Source organism: Rhipicephalus sanguineus, chromosome 1 (assembly GCF_013339695.2).
Source record: "Rhipicephalus sanguineus isolate Rsan-2018 chromosome 1, BIME_Rsan_1.4, whole genome shotgun sequence".
Classification (NCBI taxonomy): domain Eukaryota; kingdom Metazoa; phylum Arthropoda; class Arachnida; order Ixodida; family Ixodidae; genus Rhipicephalus; species Rhipicephalus sanguineus.
Genome location: NC_051176.1, coordinates 31082213 through 31106539, shown reverse-complemented (window position 1 = coordinate 31106539; position 24327 = coordinate 31082213). Strand labels below are relative to the sequence as shown.

The 24327-nt window shown below is 46.5% G+C and overlaps 1 protein-coding gene across 7 annotated transcripts in view; it reads left to right on the top strand.

Moving 5' to 3' along the window:
* Positions 1 to 24327, top strand: part of LOC119390134 (uncharacterized) — a 282319-nt gene that overhangs the window by 159966 nt on the left and 98026 nt on the right. For all 7 annotated transcript variants that reach the window (XM_049413916.1, XM_049413925.1, XM_049413922.1 and 4 more), the window contains 5 exons: positions 774 to 888; positions 12067 to 12172; positions 13613 to 13666; positions 17710 to 17940; positions 20086 to 20191. In XM_049413916.1, the coding sequence (XP_049269873.1) occupies positions 774 to 888; positions 12067 to 12172; positions 13613 to 13666; positions 17710 to 17940; positions 20086 to 20191 (612 nt within the window). The remainder of the gene's footprint in view (positions 1 to 773; positions 889 to 12066; positions 12173 to 13612; positions 13667 to 17709; positions 17941 to 20085; positions 20192 to 24327) is intronic.

Here is a 24327-nt window from a genome sequence, read left to right as displayed (position 1 = left end):
ATTCCACAGTGCATTAAACCCGCATTTGTTTCATCTTTACATGTGACACTCTGGCAAGGCATCTAGCTGTGATTGCTGCATCTCAGGCTCAACAGAACTGATTTTTTTTTTCACGCAAAAAATAAAAAAAAAGGTTTTTTCATGTTGCCATATTAGTCGAGCATTATTGTGGCATTTTCAGTTTAAGATTAATCCTTCAGTAACTACTATGCCTTGCATGAAAGGTCGAATTTCAGTTTAACGAAGTTTCGATAGTATAACGAAGTGAGTTGCCGCTTTTACCAACTTCGCTATATTGAGGTTTATCTGTTCTATGTACTATTCAAATGGCATTAAGTCGTTTTCATTTTCTAACATGCGTATTAGAGAGTGACGTCCCCGAGCGATATGGTCTCTACCCATCTTGACATAAAACAAAGTTCTGTTTCACTCAGGGAATTTTAGCAAGAACACTCAGGGAAAACCTGGAAAACTCAGGGAATTTAGAAATGTCAACTCGGTAGACACCCTGACTTGGCCCGGTAAAGCTTTTCACTCTGCTCACTGCTATTATGTACGTGTAGCGATGCCTTCAGCACAGTGACAAAGTGTGTTTGAGTCATTCCTTGATTGTCATGTTTCAGTAGAGCGGACTGTTGGGCTAGTTGGTCCTTCATTCTAAGAAAGCGCAAATGAAGACCTGTTTTTTGTGTCCGTCTTCATTTGACTTTGCTACGAGGAGGCATGTTATGGACAGTGCAATGAGCAGTGCCCGTCTTCTGCTCTGAATGCAGCCAGCCGTGGTTGCCTGTCAGCAGCACACTTCTGCTACCTGATGGCCCAAGTGGAGTTTGGCACGTATGCTTGCAAGTCCAGCAAGATTGTGCTGCTGGGATCCAGCCACCACACGTACGTCAGTCTTGGTCTTCGTTGTAGCTACAGCGCTCTTTCCTATTCACAACATTTTCATGGCTAATTTTCCTATGCTCGGGGCAAGGGGTGTATGTTGTGTCAAACAAAATGCCATGTTTACTCCTTGCTGGAGTGCATTTTTTTTGCACGTTTCCCAAGAGAGAGAGAAAAGGCTGTAATTGGTGTTTATCTTACTATTCAATAAAAATCTCGGGCTGCTCAAACCACAGCTTCTGAACGGCACTTAAGGGGCCCACAACACTTCCAGGAAAACTTGAGCAGCACCAATTGCATTACACTCAAACCTCATTATAACAAAGTCGCATCTGCCACGAAAATAACTTCGTTATAACCGAAAATTCGTTATAAACATTTATTTGTAACACTGTAGCTATGACAAGACTATTCTTCATTTACTTCGTTATAACCGATAATTCGTTATATCCGTGTTCGTTATAACGAGGTTTGAGTGTATTACAAAGCAGCAGTTGTCGAACCCGTTTATAACGAACTTGAAAGTGTCGCGAAAAGTGGTCCTTATATCAGTAGTTCGTTGTATGTGGACTCGCCCTTAAAAACGTGCACTTAGCGGCCAAGCCGTCTTTTTTTCCTTTGTGCACTTTTATTAAAGTGCTAACAACCCCTTCGGTGACTAGCTAAGCCTTTTCGCGTCGTGAAGCAACGCCCGCTGCGTGCTCACGAGTGACTTAACCGCCTTTGCAATGAGCTGACACCGTTTCACCGAAGCGCGGTACCGCGACGTGCAGCCCATCATCCCTGGCTAGTTGCGTGCAGCGCGTCGCCTACTCGGGTTGCGGAGTCACTGCCGGGCCGCTTGATGTATGCCGTATGCGCGCGTTTGTATGTTCTTCGTGCTTGCTTCACTCCGGACCGTGCACAGGTGCGGCGACTAGCCTCTTCGTTCAACGCAGCAAAAACAAGCATTTTCCAAGCAATGCGCACTCTATGTCTCCGCGATGCTCTCGCGGCCCTGCACGATGATGCGCGGCGCACTTCACTTGTCACCTAGTCGAACACGCAGTATACGCTCGCTGTCAGTGCATCGACGTTTCTCGGGGGCCGCGCCGCTCACCAACAGCGAGCTACTTTCATTTCTACAAAGCGACGCGCACTTTAAAGCGGTCTTGCACGACGCGGCAGCGGCGAACTAGCGAACGGCAGCATGGCTAAGCATGGCGCGCTCGTACCGCCATCAGTCGCAGTGTACGGCATACGCCACACGCGCAGCCGAGCAGATATCTACAGATGACTGTGATAAGGTTGTCTGCTATAAGGCATAAAATGGCACGTTAATCGACGACCGCCACCTCGCCTTCGCTCTTTTCTCGTGCTTATCCGCGAATGCATCGCCGCAATTGCGCGGAAGTCGTAATCACCGATCGACTGGTCTCTGCCGTTACCGAAAAGACGGACGACTTTTCGCGGCACGGTTACCGTGTGAAAGCTGACCGCGAGGCTTCATGCTGCCTACTATTTTTTTTTCCCTCACTGCCATTCTGGCACTGAAGAAACGCCTGGAAAATGAGCGACCTCGCTCGCAGCGTCCGAAGTCTGGGTGCGGTGCTCGCCGATCTGAGTATCTTAGTCGCGAGTAAACGGGAGCGGGGCACGTGCGAGCGCGCGCCCCTGTCACGCTTTAGAAGGCATGTTTTAACTTTTTTCGCTTCGTATGCGCCATATTTTTACCGCGACCATGCCCGAAGTGTTCGTTGTAAAAGTAGGAGGCTTTGAAAAATGTTCGCTATATCTGGACACAGCTTCAATGGTTAGCATAGGGAAATCGTCAGTGCACCCAAATATGGTCGTTATAACCGATAGATCGTTATATGTGGGATCGTTATAAGTGGGTTCGACTGTACCATGTGATTAAAGTGACGCCGGTGTGTGGCACTGTGATCATTCGCTTAAAAAAATGTAATTTATTAGTTTTTTGTTTGCATGATAGTGGGAGTACTGCAAAAAAACTGCAGCATTATGTTTTATAACCTTTTTGATTATCACCTAGTTACCTATTACAAAATTGCAAGGAAGGCATGGTAACTATTGGCACAGTGCACTAACATGTGAAGCACACGGCGTGCCAGCATTAATCTCACAGAAGTTCTAGCCACTAATCGTTGTGGCGGCTTAGTAGCTGCGGTGTCGCATGGCTGAGCACGAGGTTGTGTGTTCGATTGCCAGCCACGGTGGCCTCATTTTGATGGAGATGATACAGACTACATATACAGTTGAACCCGTTTATAACGAACTCGAAATTGCTGCAAAAAGTTGTAGTTGTACTGTAAAACCTCATTAATCCAAGGAAACCATGAATCCAAGGTGTCGGCGGACCAGCTAGCTGCTGCGGCCCACAAAAACACCGCCGCCAGTACATCATAGCTGTACCTTCACTTGATCTGAAACCCTTCCTTAAACAAAAGCTCAGGGATTATTGGCAGTGATTATGGGATAGGCAAACGGAAAATAAACTACATCTCATCAAGCCACATCTTGCGAATTGGCTGCCAGTATCCAAGTCACGACACACAGAAGTAACACTTACCAGGCTAAGAATAGGACATACACACAGCACACATTCATACCTTTCGTCCGGTGGTCATCCACCTTTGTGTGAGAAATGTGGTGAACAACACACTGTACTTCACATCCTCATTCAGTGCAGTGCATTATACTCGGCGACAACTTTCCTTGACAGCACTGTGGAAGCTACAGAACCGAAGTGCATGCCTGCTACCGCGCCAAGAAATAGTACTTAGGTTTACTGATAATTTTCTCGTTTTTCTTGCTGAAATAAATGTTGCTTTATTTATTATGAGACTGAAACAGTTGCGGGAAGTCGTAGGTAAAATACAGTTATTGTTCACCTCGCAAGAATGCCTTCCTTTTCTTTCCATTTCTTAGACAGCACCACCTTTTCAGCATGCCCGTTTTCCAAAGTAAACATGGCGTCCGTGACGTAGTGGGTCAGTGTGCGGCCGCAAACGCACCGTTTAGTTCTCCAAGAAAAATGTACTCGTAATATGACACTAAAATGTACTCTGAACAATCGAAATGTCTCTACCGTTCACATTCCCTTCATATTTTTCGTGTATATGTTTTCTAAACGCGTTAACGATGCGAGCGAGCAAAACCGAAATCAGCCGCAAGCTGCCGTACTACTTGCGGAGCAACACGAATGTGCGGAAGCCCCGCCTCCGTAGCCTTCGCTCCAATGTCAAGATAAGTTGTCGTCGAGTATAGATCCTATAAGAAAAAAACACTTCCTATTACCATACCGAGAGCAATTTCCACTTCACCCATCGATGTTCATAGGCAAAGAACCAGTTTTTAAAAAGCAATCACTGTTCACGTTTTTAAAAGAAATCGGTTGTTGAAAAGAGGTTGTTGCTACGGTAGCTACATAACAGAATGCGCCTGCCTCCCTGCCTTTGGCGTCAAAGGACTTAGGCATTCGTGCTATTTCCCCAGCTTTCACTTGTAGATACCATGATCACTTGTTATCCATTCAACACCTATTTACACAACTCTTACGCTTCTATATAGCGCGTGATTTTAGGCCTCTATACAGCCAAAATACACAATCATTGCAACCATCGGTCATTGCTAACACCACATTAAAGACATGGTGCTCTTTGGCCACCCATGGCCCTTGTGCCACAAAACACAACTAACAACAACAACAACAACTTGGCTACCTTGGCGGCACTGTCTTGGGCAGGGCCCTTGTCTCGGCGTAGCGGGTGAGGTAGTCCGTAGCTACGACGATCCATTTGTTTCCGGAATTCGACGTCGGGAACGGCCCCAGTAGGTACATCCCGATTTGCTGGAACGGCCGGTGAAGTGGCTCGATCAGCTGAAGAAGTCCAGCTGGCCTTGTCGGCGGTGTTTTCTGTCGCTGACAGTCTCTGCAAGTTTTTATGTAGTGGGTGACCTCAGCAGTGAGGCGAGGCCAGTAGTACTTTTCTTGTATTTTCGCGAGCGTGCGGGAAACACTGAGGTGGCCAGCCGTCGGGTCATTGTGCAGGGCCTGCAGAACTTCTGGTCGCAGTGCTGAAGGTACAACAATAAGGTAGTTGGCTCGGGCCGGATTGAAGTTCTTCTTTACGAGGACGTTGTTTTTCAAGAAAAATGATGCCAATCCTCGCCTGAATACTTTCGGAACAACGGCGGTCCTGCCCTTGAGGTATTCCACAAGGCCCTTGAGTTCCGGGGTGGGCTCGCTGTTGTTTGGCAAAGTCATCAGCACTTAAGGTTCCCAAGAAGTAGTCACCATCCTGGTCATCATGTGGCGGTGGGTCAATGGGGTCATTGGACAGGCAGTCGGCATTGGAGTGCTTTCCTCCGGACTTGTAAACGACTGTAATGTGTAATTCCTGAAGTCGCAGACTCCACGGTGCGAGGTGACCTGAAGGGTCCTTCAAGTTAGCTAGCCAACACAAGACGTGGTGGTTGCTTAGCTAGCCAACACAAGGCATGGTGGTCGCTCACAACTTTGAAAGGCCTGCCATAAAGATAGGGGCGAAACTTTGATGTAGCCCAGATTATGGCAAGGCGCTCCTCTTCTGTTGTGGAATAGTTGGCTTCCACCTTAGATAGCGACCAGCTAGCATAACTGACAACCCTTTCTAGTCCGTCAGTCCTCTGCACTAGGACGGCTCCGAGGCCTATGCTGCTTGTGTCGGTGTGGATTTCCGTGTCGGCATATTCGTCGAAGTGCGCAAGTATCAGCGACGTCTGCAGGCGCCGTTTCAGTTCTTGAAATGATTCGACTTGTGCCGTTCCCCACTTGAATTCCACGTCGGTTTTTGTGAGGTCCGTTAGCGGCTCGGCAATCCGTGAAAATCCTTTGACGAAACGCCTGTAATAGGCGCACAAGCCCAGAAATCGGCCTACGCCCTTCTTGTCGGTGGGCGGCTGGAAGCCAGCAATGGCAGCTGTTTTCTGTGGGTCTGGGTGAACTCCAGACTTGCTAATCACGTGGCCCAAGAACAAGAGCTCATCGTACGCGAAGCGGCACTCTTCTGGCTTCAGGGTTAGTCCAGAGGTTTTGATTGCTTGTAGTACAGCCTCAAGGCTCCGGAGGTGCTCGTCGAAGGTTGAGGCTGAGGTAAACACAAGATGAAATTCTTTATTTGGCAGAACTTGTGGCCGAGAAAAGGAAAGTCAAACTAAAGCAATACACACTGCACACTGATAGCGGCGAACAGAGCGCCGGCTGTCGATAAACTGAACCGCGGCAAGGTGCGCCGGCATTTTATAGATGTGGCATCGAACATTTGAGCCGTATCGCTGGTGGCCGCATTAGTTTGAGAATAATCAAACTGTTAAGTTTGCGCGCTCAAGCCTATAAGAAGATTCTAAGATAATCTAGAAGGCTCCCAGACATTAGGACGCGGCTTGCACAAGGCAGCGGCTATGCGTGCAACGGATAGCATCGATAGCCAGTGGCGTCAAAGCTGCGACAAGCAGTAGTTTCATTTTCGCCACGTGCCTTCAGAACTGCGTAGCCGCCATCCATAATTGATCATTAGCGAGACAGGGTTATTCAGCAGCAGATATGGTGCTCAGCAGTTTTGTTTCTACTCTGGACGTAGGCCACGCGTGTGCCTTCAGAACTGTGTGGATGCTGTGATCGTGTCTTCAGCAACCAAGGTTTTGTCCACTGTGGATGTGGCACTCAGTAGCTTCGTTTTGACTTCGGGCAATGCGCGCACAATGTTACAAAACTTAAACATGGTAGAGGCTGTTGAAGGTGAAGAGCTTCAGTCGCAGTCCGCATGCTGGCATAAAAGTCGCTCGCTACATTCTGATGGACGAACGATCAGTTGCCGGCCATTTTTCCAGTGAAAAAATTATCGGCACGTAGGCGTGCTGGTGTTGGTGGTGGCGGTACGCTATGAGGGATGAGTTCAGAGCACGTTTCATATTTAGGAGATCTTTACCTCTCACACCTCTCACATTTATTCAGAAGAAAAAAACTGCGTGATTTTGGCTTGTGTTTTCTTCGTATATGATGACATCAAGCGGCGCTCCAAGGAAGTTCATTCATGAAATGCAGCTTCATAATCCTGCGTGCTGGCGGCACGATGCAAGAAGTCCAATGCGTCCATCACTTCCTGTGTGGTAGGCGCGGCGAACAGTGGATCTTTCTCTGATGCACCTTCGTCAGTACCGCGATCTTGCACCATTTCAACAAGCGCCGCATCTGACCTTTCTTCAGTACATATGGCGCCGTTGTCAGTAAAAAAAATACGCCAAGTTCGACGTCGTCGGGCACTCCCCTGTTAGCACGTCGTGTTACATCCTCTTCGCCGTCGCAGATTTCAACTTCAACGACCTTTATTTGGGCCTTGGTGAAGCAATTTGAAACCGTCTGAGCTGCAACTTCTTGCCACGACGCGGCAATCACCTCGACGGTTTGATAGATGACCTTCGTTTGCCATTCAAAACGTATGTCCAGAAGAATCTTTTCTATCACACGACGGTGGTAGCAGCACTTGAAGCTGTTGATTATTCCTTTGTCCAGTGGCTGTATCAGGGATGTGCAATTGGGAGGAAAATATATCAACTCTATATATGAGAGCTGAAGGCCGTCAACGTGGTGCGCATAGCAGTTGTCCAGGAGCAAACAGATTTGGCGGCCTTGTTGCTTGATGTCTTCATCGAAGTCTTTCAACCAATCTGAAAAGATCGCCCGCGACATTCACACCTTTGAATTGGCCACACACTTTACCGGAATTCGCTTTGTTTCCTGAAGCATCTGGGCTGGGTGCTTTTCCCGATAACCAACGGGACCCGTTTGTCACTGCTATCGCTGTTGGGGCAAAGCAAAACCGTCACGCAATGTTTGCTTTGTTTCAGGGTGTCGGAACGGAACGAAAACCAAAAACGAAAAAAAAAAATGATATTTTTGACCGGAACGAAAACGTAACCGAAACTTTATCTATTATTTCTTTCCGGAGTGAAACCGAAATTTTTTCAATCGTTTTTCGGTTCACGAGAAAACTGGGCAATCCGGAACAACTGAGGTCATGCAACGTGAGCAAGTATGCACATCTCAGAGTACAGTATTAGCGCGTGCCTCCGGCAGGAATTCCTAAACAAAGATATGTTCAATTGTGCGAAAAACGAAAACAGTGGCAACCAGAGATGTTAATATTAAAGCAAGTCGACTTTTGCATGCCTGTCACGCAGGCCAGCGTGGCAAAGGCATTCTCGGCGCTGAAGTTTGTTATAGCGAAAGCTGTTATAAGATCACAACAGCTGACTTTGACGCCATAGATGTCCGCGGCTGCCACTTCCGGTGTCCGTAACTGCTGTCGCATGAAATAAGAAAAAAAAATTAAATTTCTAGGATTGGATGGGATTTTAACCCGCGCCCTGTGCGTGGAAGTCGAGTATTCCACCAGTGTCACGCTGGTGCTTGTAACTTCTCCGCAAAAATACTCTACACTCAAACCTCGTTATAACAAAGTCGCATCTGCCACGAAAATAACTTCGTTACAGTATAGACCCTTATAACGTAAGTCGCCGGAGTCGCGAATATCCGCACTATAAGCGGTACCGCACTATAACCAAAACAACCTTCTTCAAAGGCTGCACTTGCGCAAAACGTGTTGAGCATGCAGCCTCGCGTGTCCGATAATCGACATATGCGATTTGGGGCGCTTACAACCACTTAAATCTCCGAATGTTCAAAAATTAACCGCCAAAGACCCGCATTGCCAACGAAATGAACACGGGGGAAAAAAGCAAACAAAACAAAGTGCCATCGCGGAAATTCGCCGACTACCTTTCAGGCCATCTCGAGGTATGCGCATTACACAGAAACCATGTCGAATCGCGACTGAAATTTCACGTGCTGAGCGGTACCGATCGTTCGATTTCACGGGCGCGCACGCGATGTCCGACAATGCAATCGAATCCGGAACCACCATTAGAGAGTTGCATGTGCCAACCATGCCCTCGTTTTCATTAACGATATGATTCTCTTCCCTTCAAGTGCAGCCATCGCAAGAAGTTTCGTTGATTCCGCACCAAACCGCAACTTTTATCGCCCGCGACCGCTACTGAAAAGCAACCAACGCTGATTAGGCCTAGCGTGCGGTTCAGCATGTTGTCGTGGGAAGTTTGTCCAAGACAACATGAAGATCGGACGTCGAAAAGATCGCACTCAAGCACCCAAGAACAGCGCGCGCGTGATACGAAGTTTGTGTTCGCGGCCGGGAGATCAACGGCGACAAAAGCCCGCCAAGCTCGTTTAAGTCCGCGCACTGGCAGAAAAGGCGAAAGCTCGCGTCATGAAGCCGCAAAACTTTTCAATTTGCGGACGAGGTAGCAAACGCGATATCTATAGCAAGTGTGATAACGACGACGCTTTTACCGACAGGACACTTACTTTAAAGCGCACTTGATGAGGACGCGATCGTACGTTCCACGCGTAACGCGCTGTCGGCAAGCGGCCGCGGAGCCTTGCCACCTCGCCACCGCCGGTGCAAAGGCTACTCCGTCGCCTAGGCAACCACCATTCTTCCCCACTCGGCGAGCCCGCACAGCGCTGCCGCGGTCTTTTTCCTCCCTCCGCCCCTCGTTCGTTCACTGTGCGTGCCCTCGCCCTTCGTAACGACCTCGTCGCTCCCTCCCCAGCGCCGTACCTCCTTTGAGAACCGCACTCGCTACCCCGTTTGTCAGAAATATTTTCCCGCAACCGCATTATAAACGGTATTTCATCTTGGGGGACTGCACAATAAGCGGTATGCGTATACATGCGGTTCTATGGGAGGGTAAACGGGAGTTGAAAAAGACCGCATTATAACCGGTCCTGCACTATATGCGGTTACGTTATAAGTGGTCTGCACTGTATATCCGAAAATTCGTTATAAACGTTTATTTGTAACACTGCAGCTATGACAAGACTATTCTTCATTTACTTCGTTATAACCGGTAATTCGTTATATCCGTGTTCGTTATAACGAGGTTTGAGTGTATACAGGCGTCATATCGGCCAAGGAATCGTGTTAACATATGTTAAGCAGCATGGCAGAAGAGTAAAATAGCAACTTGGCGTTACACAATGCGAATTGCTCAAGGAATTGCTCAAGAGAGTATAGAACGGGCTCTAGAAAGGCCGCTGTTACAGCTTACGCTGTGACTAGTGCTGCGTGTTCCGCGCAGGCCTGGCAAATTTTTGTATCAGATCAGCGGTCTCGCACAGAGAGTGCACTCAATGACGTGCTGCTTTTGAGATCGTGCTCACTGCCTTGACACAAAGCATTGAGCCCGCTAAAAAAGTCGTAATTGACTTTTGAGAAAATAAATAGTATGACTTTGAAGGGTGTAGTTCTTTCTGGTTTGTGTGAGTTGGTAGGAATTCGTGGTACAGTTTCTTCCACTCCTCTGAAGAGCATGGAAAAAACGTGTTTTACCCCTGTCCCAGATTCTTAATTAAGAGGAGGGCAAGTAACTATATCACAAATCCAATGTTTTTTATGATTACCTTAAGTTCAAGTTTTTGCGTAAAAAAAACCGTTGCGAACCGTTACGGAACATTTTTTTTTTTTCGTTTCGGAACTGAAACGGAACGGAACTTTTTGCGGTGGAACGAAACTAAAACCGAAACGAAAAACATTTCGTTCCGACACCCTGCTTTGCTTGCCTCTATGGCAGTCTTCTCCTTTAAGCGCCAGCGTGCGATTAGGCAGCATCTGATAAAAGAGAGCCGTTCAGCGTTATAAACGTCAGCTGCCTCGTAGCGACTCAAAGCGCCAGGCAGCTCCTCGGCCACCCACAATGCACTAGCATCGCTGTCGGCAGAGGCCGACTCACCACCAATGATCTTCCCGACGACTCCGTTTCGGCTCTTAAGTCTCCGCAGCCAGTCGTTGCTAGCTTTGAAGCCGTCGTGACCGTGAATGCAAACAAAATCCTTCGCTTTTTGTTGTAGGATGGTGACGCTTATGGGCACGTTTCGAGCACATGTGTCCATAAACCACCTAAGCACGGCTTTGTCCACATCGGCATACGTTGGCAACTTCATCCTTTTTTTTTCTTCGAGCTTGTGCCCGACTTTACTGCACTGCGGAGGCCGTCTTTCCCACTCAAGATAGCCGACAGGGCGCCGGCAGGAATGTTGAATCGCGCAGCGACATCCTTGTTCCTCTCGTCAGTGGTAACCGCATTGACGATTGACAGCTTTTCCTCGAAAGACAAGACTTTATGCTATCTCGGTGAACTCATTTTTGAAGTGAACAATCACTGTGAAAAACGCACAATACACATTGCTGACGTTGACACTCGTGTTAAGGCCCGCGTTGCGTCTACTCACACGCGATGCAACGGCAACAAAACATGCACAAGCCTAAAAAAGCAAAGAAGATCAGGTACGCACAGCAGCGACACCTGGTGTCACGATGTGTAAGAAAAAAAAACGGGGGGGGGGAAAAACTCAGATCTGCCACAGAGCGGCGTTAGGGGAGCTAGCGACTTTTATCATCATCATCATCATCGCGGCACACCAGATCAACTGCTCTGGCTCACTGCGCTCGCATGCGTTCCTCTTGTGATCGCCGTTTGCCCTTTTTTTTTTAGCAATTCCAAAAGTTATGCATTATTTATCCAAATTTTCGGCAGATCTACTGCTCAAAATAATAATGATAAGCATGGAAAATTTGTTACACCCAGGTCATTTGCCACAATGCCTTTGTTACATGGAGGTCAAAAATACATGGGCTTCTATGAGGATAAAGTTGGGGAATGAAAAAATTTTCTTAAATCCAGGAATTCGCTAAATAGAGGTTCGTTACATCCAGGTTTAACTGCATAGTAAATTTTAAAATGTAACATATTTTGCATTCTACTGACAGTCAAATCCTGCTACTATTCAAAGTTGCTTCCACTTCCTTTGAACCAAAAAGAACGACATTTGCACATGCCTTGTTTCAATTTTAAAAAATATTGTGCAGGTTAGTTGGGTCATGACAAATATGCTCATTTTTCTTTATAATATGTGATATATACCGTTTGAATTTGATTCGAAATTATTCGACCAAATCACTATTCGCTTCGAATTCACTTCGAACCTAAAATTTACTATGCAGTCGGTGCTTATTGAAGCCAGTGAAGCATTCACTTACATGGGTGGTGGTTCTCCTGCAGGCTTTCTTTTGAAGAGTTTGCAACTAACGAAGCCATCCAGTGCACTGAAATCTATGAATACTCCCAGTCCCTGGCTAATGCAGGCTACATGCTTCCACATCTGCAGGCAAGTAATTTTGCCTGTCTACCTGTCCACGAGATTTCTTTACACCTGGTGCTTAAAATGTAAAGTTTTGCACTGTACACAGTCTAACATGTGGTTGTTGACTTATGTAGAAGTGTGTGAATGCCCGCTGTATTAGCTTAATGAATGCTTAAGGTTGAAGGTTCGATCCCAGCCATGGTAGCTGTATTTCAATCAGAACTAATTGAAAAATGATGGTGCACTTAAATTTATTTAGGTGAGCATTAAAGAACCTCACATAGTCAAAAGATAATTCGTAGTGCCCCACTACTGCATGCCTCATATTCATATTGGCATAGGCGTGCGCATGGGGGGGGGGGGGGGGGGGGGGGGGGCAGCCGCTCCCCCTAATCACCGAAGAGGGGGGGCGCAAAATCTGCCCCATACATTGACTTAGTAGGGTGGGGGGTGGGGGGCCGCTGCGCTGAACCTTTGCCCCCCCCCCCCCCCTTGATGGGGAACCCTGCGCACGCCTATGCATATTGGTGTCTTGTGATGTAAAACGGCGGAATTTATTTAGGGTGCCATGAATATTTTACTCCGGCAGGATACAAGTAAATGTCTGTATGTTTACTGTGTTGCTATGGATGAGATGGATGCATCTGCATGGTTTTGTTAAAAATGGCCAAGGAGGAGCTCAGCTCATCAATAATACTTTTCGTTTTCTTGCATATGTAGTGCCGTTAACCTTCACCTTTGCAATAAGTGGTTGTATTTTGTATAACTAACTGCTAGTTTAAATATTGTTGATATTGTTTTCTGTAAAGGATCCTGTAGTAGAAAAATTTTGGCAGTTTTCGGTCGAAATCCAAGATATTTAGTATGGACATAAAAGGGGTTAATTCAGCCGTAAAACTGGTGAAATATTTTGCGATAACCATTGTTTTGAGATATAGGATATTTCCTTAGCGCAGCTGTGCATTGTGTATTTGGAACCTCAATATAGAAAGCAAGAGTGTGCACCTTCAAGAAGACATGTTTTACCTTGTCAAAGATTACCAATAGTAGTACTATCTGTACTGAAATCATGCAAAAGAACACGGCGCAACACAAGAGTTCAGAATGCATGTGACCATGCTTGTAGAGTGTGCACACATTTTATTGCCAGTCGCTCCGCTGACCACAATATGTCCTAGGCAAATTGTAGTCTGATTGAATACCTAGAGGGGCAGTACAGTTTAAGCATGGTTATGTTTCCTAAGCTGTAGCTGTCAGTAATGCTAGTTGTGGTGTTGGTATTTTTTTGGATGCTCACAGTATGCCTGTGTAGAGAGGCCCAATGACGATTTCATTTAATTTTTACATTTTGCACTGCACACATCCACTGAATTAAAGTTTGCCCCAATTATGCATGTTGCTTTTTCCATAATTGTGATAGGCAGTTACAGTAAATAACATCTTTTGACAAATGTGTTGTTGCAGACGTACAAGTTTCTTCATGCCACACGGCTTGCAGAGTATGGCTTCGCACAAGAGGTGGGTCTCAGCATTGGCAATTTCTTTCCTGCCAACCTTGTGAACACTTGTTTAAACGCATCAAGTGCAATTCAGTCCTTGCTTAGTAATGATATTTGGCTGTATTTCTTCAGAGTAGTGTTCAGTCATTCAGTCGTGTTCAGGACAACTGTTTCACGTATGTTATGTGTGCAACACTTTGCTTTTAGGTAGTCTTCAATACCTACGTTGCATTGAAAGCATGCAATGGGCAGTCTTTGTTGAGGAGGGTCAAAAATGCCTGCTCTAATCTTTTTCCAGCTTGTGCGGGTTCGGACTTTACGAATGTAGGTAAACTGACGAGAACAAAACAGTGAGATGACAGCTAGATGAACTTGCCGCTTTGCATGCGCTGCAGCAGACGGCGGGGAAGGCACAATTTAGTCATTGTTCTCTATGTACAGGGTTGCCTCTTGTGTACGTGCAGGTGACCACTCTTATCTTCATTATGTGTCTTCTTTTAGAAAGTTTTAGAGGTTTAAAGAAAAGTCGCAGCTTTCACATGAAGGCCTTGTTCGCAACAAGGCCTCTGTGTGAACGAGAGTTTCATCACGGGGAATTGGAAATGTCTGTTTAAACGTTTTAACCAATCACGTTTGGGAGGGTTTCATTTTCTTTCCTTATAAAAGTGAACTAGAGTGCTTAGTTGGGCCAGTTGGTACATGTTCATAAAAAACGAGAAATAGCGCGAACCCCAAAACAACAGGACAGAGACGGACCAATAGCTGACTTGCAATCTTTAGCGTGAACCTCAGGACAACAGGATAGAGACGAACCAAATGCTGACTTACAACTAGACCTGTGTGCAGGTCCCAAAATCGGCAGCGGTGGCATGTGACGGTGGATCGGCAGCATGTGACAAAATCGGCAGCGGTGGATCGGCAGCGGTGGGGCGTGAGGCGGGGAGAAGAGGGGGTAGATAGAGTTGGCGGGGAGAGAAATTTGTCCCTCGAGTTTGAAAAAAAAAAATGGTTTCAACGAAAAAGCGAAGCTGTGAATGTGATAGCAACATGTCCTAATGTTATATGAACTATGGCTCACAGCTAACTTTTTGATCCGATCTCGCCTAACCCTACGAAACGCTGCTGAATTGGAATACGGCCGCTCCCGGGAAAGAAGCGGTTTTTGTGCAATTTGTCGTATTAGTGGTCACAGCATGAAGCGGTGAGATCACAGCACGTTGAAGGGTATACGAACTGTTTCCTAATGTCTGCCGAGATAGCGCGCGTGCCAGCGCTCCCGACCGTGCCCTTATAGTGAAAGTTCACACTTGCTATTCAAGCCATGCAGCCCCCCCTCCCCCGGTGTCCCTTCATACTCCTTGTCCCGTCGAAAGACAGGTGGGGAGCGTTTCCTTTTTGGTTGAAAAGCAATCGACGGCAGGCCTCGCACGTGGGCTGATGTTATCGCATGCGCCCTCCGTGGGACGGCGATGGCCAGCTTGTTTCATCTCTGCTTCAGCAGTGTTCTTTGCCAGCGCTCGCCAGCTTTTACTCGTGAGTAGAACATACGTGCACGGAGCCCCGCCACGGTGGTCTAGTGGTTATGGCGCTCGACTGCTGACCCGAAGGTCGCGGGATCGAATCCCGGCCGCCGCGGCTGCATTTTCGATGGAGGCGAAAATGTTTGAGGCCCGTGTACTTAGATTTAGGTGCACGTTAAAGAACCCCAGGTGGTCGAAATTCCCGGAGCCCTCCACTACAGCGTCTCTCATAATCATATCGTGGTTTTGGGACGTTAAACCCCAGATATTATTATTAACATACGTGCATGGAGCAGTGTTATCAATTTGGACAATATACGGAACATGACGGCTACGGTGAAAACCTGTCCAGGGTGTCCATATAATTGCTACTGCAGTAAAAAAATATAGAAGAACCGTGGATGCGAGCTCGCCTTTTTTCTGGAGAGCTACATTGTCTCCACTGTAAAGAGTTCGTCCGTTGGAAGAATCAAATAATACGGCGCCTTTTCCATTGGTTTCGTTCTCGCCTTCACTACCATTCTTACAGGCGATATCTCCTTGCCACTTATTTGTTTATAAAGCACGCGTATAATGTCAGCACTAAGCCTATCAGGATTTTGCGCTTGTCGGCTACACCCTGTTATCTTCACTTGCACAGTCAGAAACGTGCAAAATGGAGCGAACTCGGTTGATCGCGCGCAATGGTCATGCAAGACAAGGAAGAACGGGTGGGCAACTCTATGGCAAAGCATGGTGGGAGACAATTCACAAGTTTTATTTCTCGTATATGGGCCAATCGAGAGTATGTATCCCAATGATGACACGTGAATCACCGTTCTGGCGTCACACACTAGGCCAACAAGATGAGAAACACCAAGAGAGAATGGCACGCTCGTTTTTTTAACAGCGAAGCTGTTCTAGCTCGGCATAAAGTATGTGACCGTGCCCGAAAACTATCATCATCACGAAGACGTATGTGCCACAGAATTTGGGCAAATTCCACTACGGCGTGGCCTGTAATTACCCTCATGCGTGAGAGAATGAGTAGAGAGAGAGAGGGAGAGAAAGCAAAAAAAAGAGAAACAGAGAGACGGAAAGAAAGATGTAAAGAAAGAGAAAGGGGAAAATTCTTCACGAGGCCGGATTTGAACCCGCTTACCCTTGATCCAAAGGTGAGCGTCCTACCACTTGGCTATCCAGGCACGCTAGCAGAGCATAGCATAGCCTTGTATAGTGTAGTGTAGCAAGGGGGTGGGAAAGGGAAGCGAGCGTGAGGAGGAGAGATGTGATGGTGAGGAGAAAGGAAGAGAGAGTAAAGCATTGCACAGAAAGAATGAGCACGAGAGAAGTAGAGCGAAAGAAGTGCAGAACGAAAAAGAAAGAAGTAGAGAGAGAAAAAAGGATACAGATAGGAAGCAAGCATCACATCGTTTAGCGACCAGATACCGCACCACCTGGCCAAGCCGCACACGTGCAGTAGTTAAGCCACACCCACCAACGGAGACGTCGCACACAACGTCCACTCTATAGTGCATAGCCTGGCTGCCCCTGATAGTGTCCAGAGAGTTGTGGGCCGTCCGGAGAAAGTGCGTACTCCCAAGGAGGAAGCCATGCATCTCGAAGCTAGACGTGTCGGTCGACGAGCAGTACGAGCGGCGACGGGCCCATGCTTCGCTGTGCCAAGCTTTGCACGACTTAGTGCAAACTTCCCACATTTTTTATATTTTCAAAGGCTGTTTTTGGCCCTCTAAAAAGACAGGGCGTGCAAACACAGACACAAGAGTGTAGTCAAGACACCACAAGCGCTGCTAACAACTGAAAAATCATACAGCGGCAGAAAAGAAGGTAGACAAAATACTTATCTGCGCATTCTCAGACAAGAGGCAATACCTATCAATCAGATGCGCGTGGCGGTCTACGTGAGAAATAACTGTTCACTCTCTTGACTTCTCGCTTGTGTCCGTGTTTGCATGTCCTGTCTTTTTAACATGAATGCTTAACATATAACTCAGCTGTTTTTTTCTCCATGGTTGAAGTGTATTCCATCCCTCTCATTTGTGTTGAGAGTTGTGAAATCTTCGTGACATCAAAACGATGTTGCAGAAGAAAACCGGAAACAGAGGGTGTGCTGCTCGCTGAGCTCCGGCCAATCAGCGGCAGCTGAAATAGACAGTCCATTACATAGACACGTCAGGAAGAGCTCCTTCGGTGAAGTGATCTATTTTATGTCCCAAATGGCCGTTCGGGTTAAAAGAAAAGACTTAACGGCGGCGCGCCGCAATTAATGCATGGCAGCGGTAGCGTGATCATTCTCGGGACTTCGGCAGTGGTGCGACGCGGCGGCGCACAGGTCTACTTACAACCCTAAGGGTTGCAAGTTATTGCTTGGTCCGGCTGTGTCCTGTTGTCCTGTGGTTCACACTGTTGCTCATTTTCTATGAATTTGTTAAGTGAATTTATTTCCCTAAACAAGAGGTTATTCAATTGTCGACTTCACAGTTGTAAGCACACAGTCTTGCTTATAATTTGAGAGCAAGCATCATCTTGACGGGTGTTGCAGGCGCTACACTATTGCGAAGTCCTAGCAGAGGCAATGGTTCGGCATTGTGAGTCGGCACAGCTGGCAGCCCAGACATACGAACTGGCAAGCCGCCTCAAGTACCACGACCCTCACTTCAGCCAGGGCCAAGGAGAGCTAGAGGAACTGGGTGAGCCCCCGTGGCTTGCCAACTTTGCCCACCTGGTCAACCAGCTGCTTCAGCAACTGCATGGGAACAGCAACATGTCTCAGGTACAAGATCAGCAGCAGTAGCCAGCAGCCATTAGAGATGCATGGTGTACAGTTGCCAACTGATAATATAGACGATTTTCCGCAGCGGCACACGGGCGCTGCCATGTTTGATCACGTGATCGTAACTGGCCTTCCCCCAGCCATTTGCCCCAGCCAACGCATTGGGCCAGCGAAGCGGCCGTGGCCGTACTACACAAGCTGGTTGCTGCAGGGTGTAAGCAAGTCACATGCTTGCGCAGCAAAACATAGTTTTACATGTAATCGCCTCAGAGTTGAAAACGTTGAGACATTTGCGTTTGTTTGGTACGTACCACGCCACAACGATAAGGGATATGTTTAATCTGCGTCGTATTTATGGTGTATGTCTTTAATTGTTGTATTAGCAACCGCCAGCAGCTGGGGTTACAAGCCAACATGGCAGCACCCATGCAGGCGCGACAGCCCGCTTCGATCCGAACTCGCGCTTGCTACTCGCCCACTGTCCTCACAGCAATAAATAAATGGCAAAATCGGCCATCGCTTTGTGTCAGCTCAAGCTGGAGAAGAAACGTCAGGTATGCTTTGTCTTTATTATTGCGATCAGCTGTGTTTGTTTAGCCATGCCTGCTAAGCCTTGTCTCGGACTATATGAGAATGAATCTTGGAAATACTGCAAAATTCCGACGAGTACATCGCTCTCGAAGCTTCAGGATGCGAATATAAAGCAAATAAATGCGTAGGTTTTGAACTTACGGGCCACATAGCGCAGGACGACGACGTGATAAATTCGAGGCGGAAGGAAACTACATCCACAGGTGCCGCCATGTTTACTTTTCCGGCGCTGCCGTCTGCGCCGTCTGCTCGCTTTTACTCGTGTGCGCGCAGACGCTATGGGAACGCCGAGCAGACGACGCGACGCGGATGGAGACATATTGAGCAGCGCTGCCAAAGGCCACGGCAGGGGGATGGCCATGGAGACGGCCACGGTGCGGTGGCGCCATCTAGTTTGATTTAATAAACTAGCTGCGGAAAATCGTCTATAGATTTGGTGGGAGCTGAGTCAAATTCAGAATGTGATTCAAAATCCAAAATAATGAAATAACCACTCCTCTGTGGAATGTATTTCCCTTGTGTTTCAGTGCCTCAGTTGGCAGCTTATACAAAAGTGGGGCTGTTTTCTTTGCCTAAGTGTTTAATGACATGAGAAATAATCGCGGTAGTGTTTGCAGGGGTGCAGCATTGATGTTGAAAGTGGCAGTGAACATTTTTGACACTTTCAAATGGCTTTTGAAAAGAAGAAAAATAAGATAACAGTTCACTGTCATAACTCTCTATCTCATGGAAGACACCTCAACAGCATTGCACAGGGCAGGGAGTTGAGGTATAAAAGAATAGAAAAGAACAGAGGGGAGCAGCCACAATGAAGACTGACACCAAGGCCATCACCCAGCAAACTCTTTTGCATAAATGTGTGCTACAGTGCTATGCTGGTGAATGGGATACCCAAGGGGTATTTACTACTGTTTTATGCAGACAGTAATTCTATACACCCATGTTTGATAAGAACTCGAAGCCTCTAAAGTGCATGTGTGGAACTGGAGGGCTCCACACTAGAAAAGAATGAGTAACACCATTGCCTGGTGCTGGTTTCTTTCCTTTTTTTTTAGCTGCTTTTCATTGGTGTTATCCTATTGTTCGTTTCAATTCCCCACCCTTTGGTTTGCATTCTTCTTTTACTTTTTATTCTCTTCACTTACCGGTCTTGCCAGGGCTTCATGCTGAAACCCCCTGCATTTCTTCTACTTTTCTTTGTTTCCGCTCAATTTATCAAGCAACTGGTGGATAAAGGTAACATTAATTTGACTTGTTGCTAATGTTGGTTCGATACTTCAAAAAATAAAGCAGGAGGATTCGTGAGCATCACCCAATACTGTACAAAGAGATCTCGGCAAACCTGGATATTTGCAACATAATTTTTGTGTCGGCAGTGCATTGAAGCTATCCATGGCGTATTGGAAACATTACTAAAGTGCTATGTGGCATGCCACTCTGCACCCTTGAAAAAGCCTTGATAGTGTCTTGAAAATGCTTGAATACTCTTGAATCTTTGTCTCTGAAACTTGTACAAACCCTGTTACTGTAACATGAACATGCAATGCCTTTCAGGTTGGCATTCATTATGGCCAGGAGAGCGGCTATGAAGGTCACGAAGCACGGCCTGTGTCTGAAGTCCCGAGCATGGAGAGCTTACACGGGCAACAAGGCTTCAACAGTGAGTACTACTGATCTACTGAGCTCTACTGGTCTTGACAGCATCGGCTCGAGGAACAATAGAAAGAAAAGCAGAGGGAGGACTGGCATGTTCAGTTCTCAATGTGTCTATGATCATCTGTTTCATCGGGGATACATTCTGTAGCAGCGCGGCCACCGACGCACACCCCCGCGGTCATAAACTCTGCGGGACGTCTCGGCTTGGTGCCTTCCTTTGCGAGCATTCCGAGCAACGTGCTGCTCTCCTCTCTCGCCACTTGCGGTGCACTTGCTTTATTTTCCTCTCTCTCGTTGTCATAATAAACTACACGTTGTTGCAGAAAAGACGTGTTCGTCTCGTTCTACCCCGGTTCTACAATTCATCGTTGGCCTCTCCTCGAAGCTTTGTACACTGAAATTTACAGGAGATGAAAGAATAAAAGAGAAAGATAAGTTTTTTACAGACTGAACGAACAAAAAAAAGCACTGCAGGCATAATATAACATGATTTTAAGAGGGGACATGGATCTTAAAATAGTTTTTAAAAAATGGAGAAAGAGAAAAAGAAACAATGTTCAGAAAAATGCATTTCGGGCATGTTTGTACCCTCAAGCAGCTGCTCTCAAATTATTAAAGCTGATGGTTATCGTGAAATACGATAAAATTTGCTTTCAAAATGCCACGAGAGCTACGAAATTCCCCTGTGTGCCGGGGGTGTGGTAGCTGGCCAGAAGCAATGTCTAAAAGCTGCCATCAAGATGACCCTGTTGTTCACGCTGCCGAAACAGAGTTGTTGCTGCTGCTGAGACATACTAAATGCATGTCTCTCTCAAATTCTTTGTTTTATGTAATAGCAAAATCAAAACGCCTAAACAGTTGTGCTCAAATTTAGCGTTACATACTATCGTAATCATCAATAAATTCTTTCGAGTACATGGCATCACAGTGTGCAACAAAGTGGAAGTGATAAGCTACGGCAATGACAGTGGCACAGAATTTATCTTCGTGGACATAACCATTATAAACACGTTCTTTGGGCTTTTGGTTTGTCCCAGTGTGGCAGAGAAAGTCTTGAGAGCAGAGTTGTGTTTCTCGTCTCTGAAGGTAGCTAGCGATAGTGGTCGTAAGATAATGCCTTTTGATGTGAAAGTGCTTGCAATGTAGGCCATCACTAGCATCTACAAGGGAGTAGTGGCAACCACTTCAACCAGGGTCAACGCCCGAATTGCTGAAGAAATGGGATACAGTGTGGGAGAATGCTTAGTGCACCACATCCTTGAGAAGGCATCAGAAGTAGCAAGTGGACATTGGAAATTGCAAACGAAGCACCTATATAGGAGTGCTACCAAGAACAGGCTTTCAAAATTGCACAAGCCAGCCAGGGGCCCCGAGTACAGCCCTTGCCTGTTGTAGAGCAATCATTTATAGAGTCATCTCCTGATTTTTCGGACATGCTCCGAGAGCAAAGACAGTGTAGTCCTTGCTCTTGTCATCCTCGTTGCTGTTTCCTTGATCACGACATGCGGTGTTGATCTCATCGGTGATCAGTTCAGCCGATGGGCATACTTCATTATCACACTGCACGTAGTCTTCAAAGGTTACTGAAGCATTCACGGCGAGTCTTTAATCCACTCGCGTCGCATTTTTTACTGTCTTACTGTATGAGGCACCTCTGGTAATTGCCGCCGCGTTCCTTTCGTGCTGCTTTCGGAGCTCATCACAAACGTACAAACGCCAAGCTAAAGGCGAGCAAAACAGCCATGCAGCAAGTGTGCAAACGTAGCTGGTCAACAAAACAAAGACAGCGAGGTGAAGCCTGACCGGAGAACATCCGGGCCTGACAAAGAAAACAAGAACAGGCAATGGCGATGGCCATAGGGCTGTCACACATTTAGAATAGGGCAGGTGCATAGAGAAATAAGCGGACATTCTGATGATGATGATAGTGGGGCATACGGAGCTGGGCATTGTTTACACCACCGTGAGTAACTTTTTATCTTTGCAATCCATTATTTTGAAGCGTTGTGAGGCACAAGGGCAATAAAGTTCAATATGTTATTTCTGAAACATCTGGTGTTCTGAGAAGCATAGTATTGAAATATTTTTACAGTAAACCAATGGACTATTGGAAGGGGATTTTCGAAATATTCATTAATCTGAAAAAGATTGTTAATCTGAGGTTCACTATTGCGGGATTTGACAGTATAACAATATTCTTGATATAGCAAAGTATTAACCTCAATATAACAAAGTGAGTTTATCCACAATTTCAATATAACAAAGTTTCATGGCTGCTGCACTGACAAAGGTAGGGATGGGTGAATAGTAAATTTGAGGTTCAAAGCGAATTGTGATTTAGTTGAATAATTTCGAATTGAATAAAGTTCTAACGGTTCAATATCACATTTTAACGATTTTTGTCACGACTCAAGAAACTTGCACAATATTTTTAAGAATTAGAGAAGTTTAAGCCACTTTGAATAGTAGCAGGATTTGAATAATAATTGCAGGATGCAAGTTATAAGGGGTAAAATATGTTGTTTTAAAATTTGCAATGCTTAGGGCATATTGGCCCAGCACGCTTTTAAACTTAAATATTCTAGGTGCAAGTTATGCACATTTAGCATTCGAGTGTGGCTTTGCAGCATTGCAGATTTCCTGTTGAAATCTAGTTTCACGGCACAACGGCCCACAATGCAGTGAAGCCACCTTTTCAGGAGGTTACATGCACAGTGATGTCGTAGCTGTGCCAATTGCACCAAACTGTGCCAACAGATGAAACCTGCTACATCCTGCTGCACTTTTGCAAAACTCATAATTTGCGCTGAGCATGTGCCAAGACGTCGTTCTTGCAGTCCTCCGGAGAAACAGGAGACTGAACGCGCTTGCAAAACATATTTAACACTAGTAATGACTGTTCATTGCAGCATACTAGCAAGTGCTATGTAGTTGAAGTATTTGCTAGGTGCAACCCTGCCAAGCAATTCAGACTACCCCTTACTGTGTAAATAAAGTTTTATATTGCTACTAGGCCATACTGCAAGATAGCATTATTAAGTTCAGTAAAAATAGCTTCTAACTGTTGTGGACCAAGTTCTTGGACAACAGTCCTCTATTTAATTGAATCCATTAATTATAGTGAGCAGTACGCTCATGTTCTTCGAGAGACAATTTCCTTGTGGTTAGTTTGTTTTACAAGAAATTGTTGTACTATTTATTGTAATATACTTCCATAAATGTTCATGCAGGGTGCTTAATTTTTAAGTTCAGTACAGTCGAACCCACTTATAACGATCCCACGTATAACGATCTATCGGTTATAATGACCATATTTGGGTGCACTTACGATTTTCCAATGCTAAACATTGAAGCTGCGTCCACATATAGCGAACATTTTTTCAAAGCCTCCTACTTTTACAACGAACACTTCAGACACGGTCGCAGTAAAAATATGGCACATACGAAGTGAAAAAAGTTAAAACAGGCCTTCTAAAGCGTGAGAGGGGCGTGCGCTCGCGCGTGCCCCGCTCCAGTTTACTCGCGACTAAGATATCCCTGATCGGCGAGCACCGCACGCAGATTTCGGATGCTGCAAGCGAGGTCGCTCACTTTCGAGCCTTTTCTTCAGTGGCAGAATGGCAGTGAGGAAAAAGAAAAGGAGGCAGCATGAAGCCTTGCGGTCAGCTTTCGCACGGTAACCTTTCCTGACGCCGTTCTCTGCAGCTATGACCGCCTGCGATGAACCAAACAATGCCTTGGAACGCAAGAAGGCATAAATGCAAGAAGTGATAACCGCGATAACTTTCATCGCATAAAGGTTCACTGCGTTCCTAAACTCGTCGACGCCACATTGTGCCGCAAGAGGTCGTCCGTCTTTTCGGTAACGGCAGAGACCGGTCGATCCGTGATAACGATTTCCGCGCGATTGCGGCGATGCCTTCGCGGATAAGCACCAGAAAAGAGCGAAGGCAAGGTGGCAGCCGTCGATGAATGTGCAGTCATGACTTATAGCCGACAACCTTATATCACAGTCATCTGTAGATATCGGCTCGGCTGCGCGTGTGGCGTACGCCGTACACTGTGCGGATTGACGGCGGTACGAGCGCGCCATGCTGCCGTTCGCAAGTTCGCCGCCGCCGCCGCGTCGTGCGAGACCGC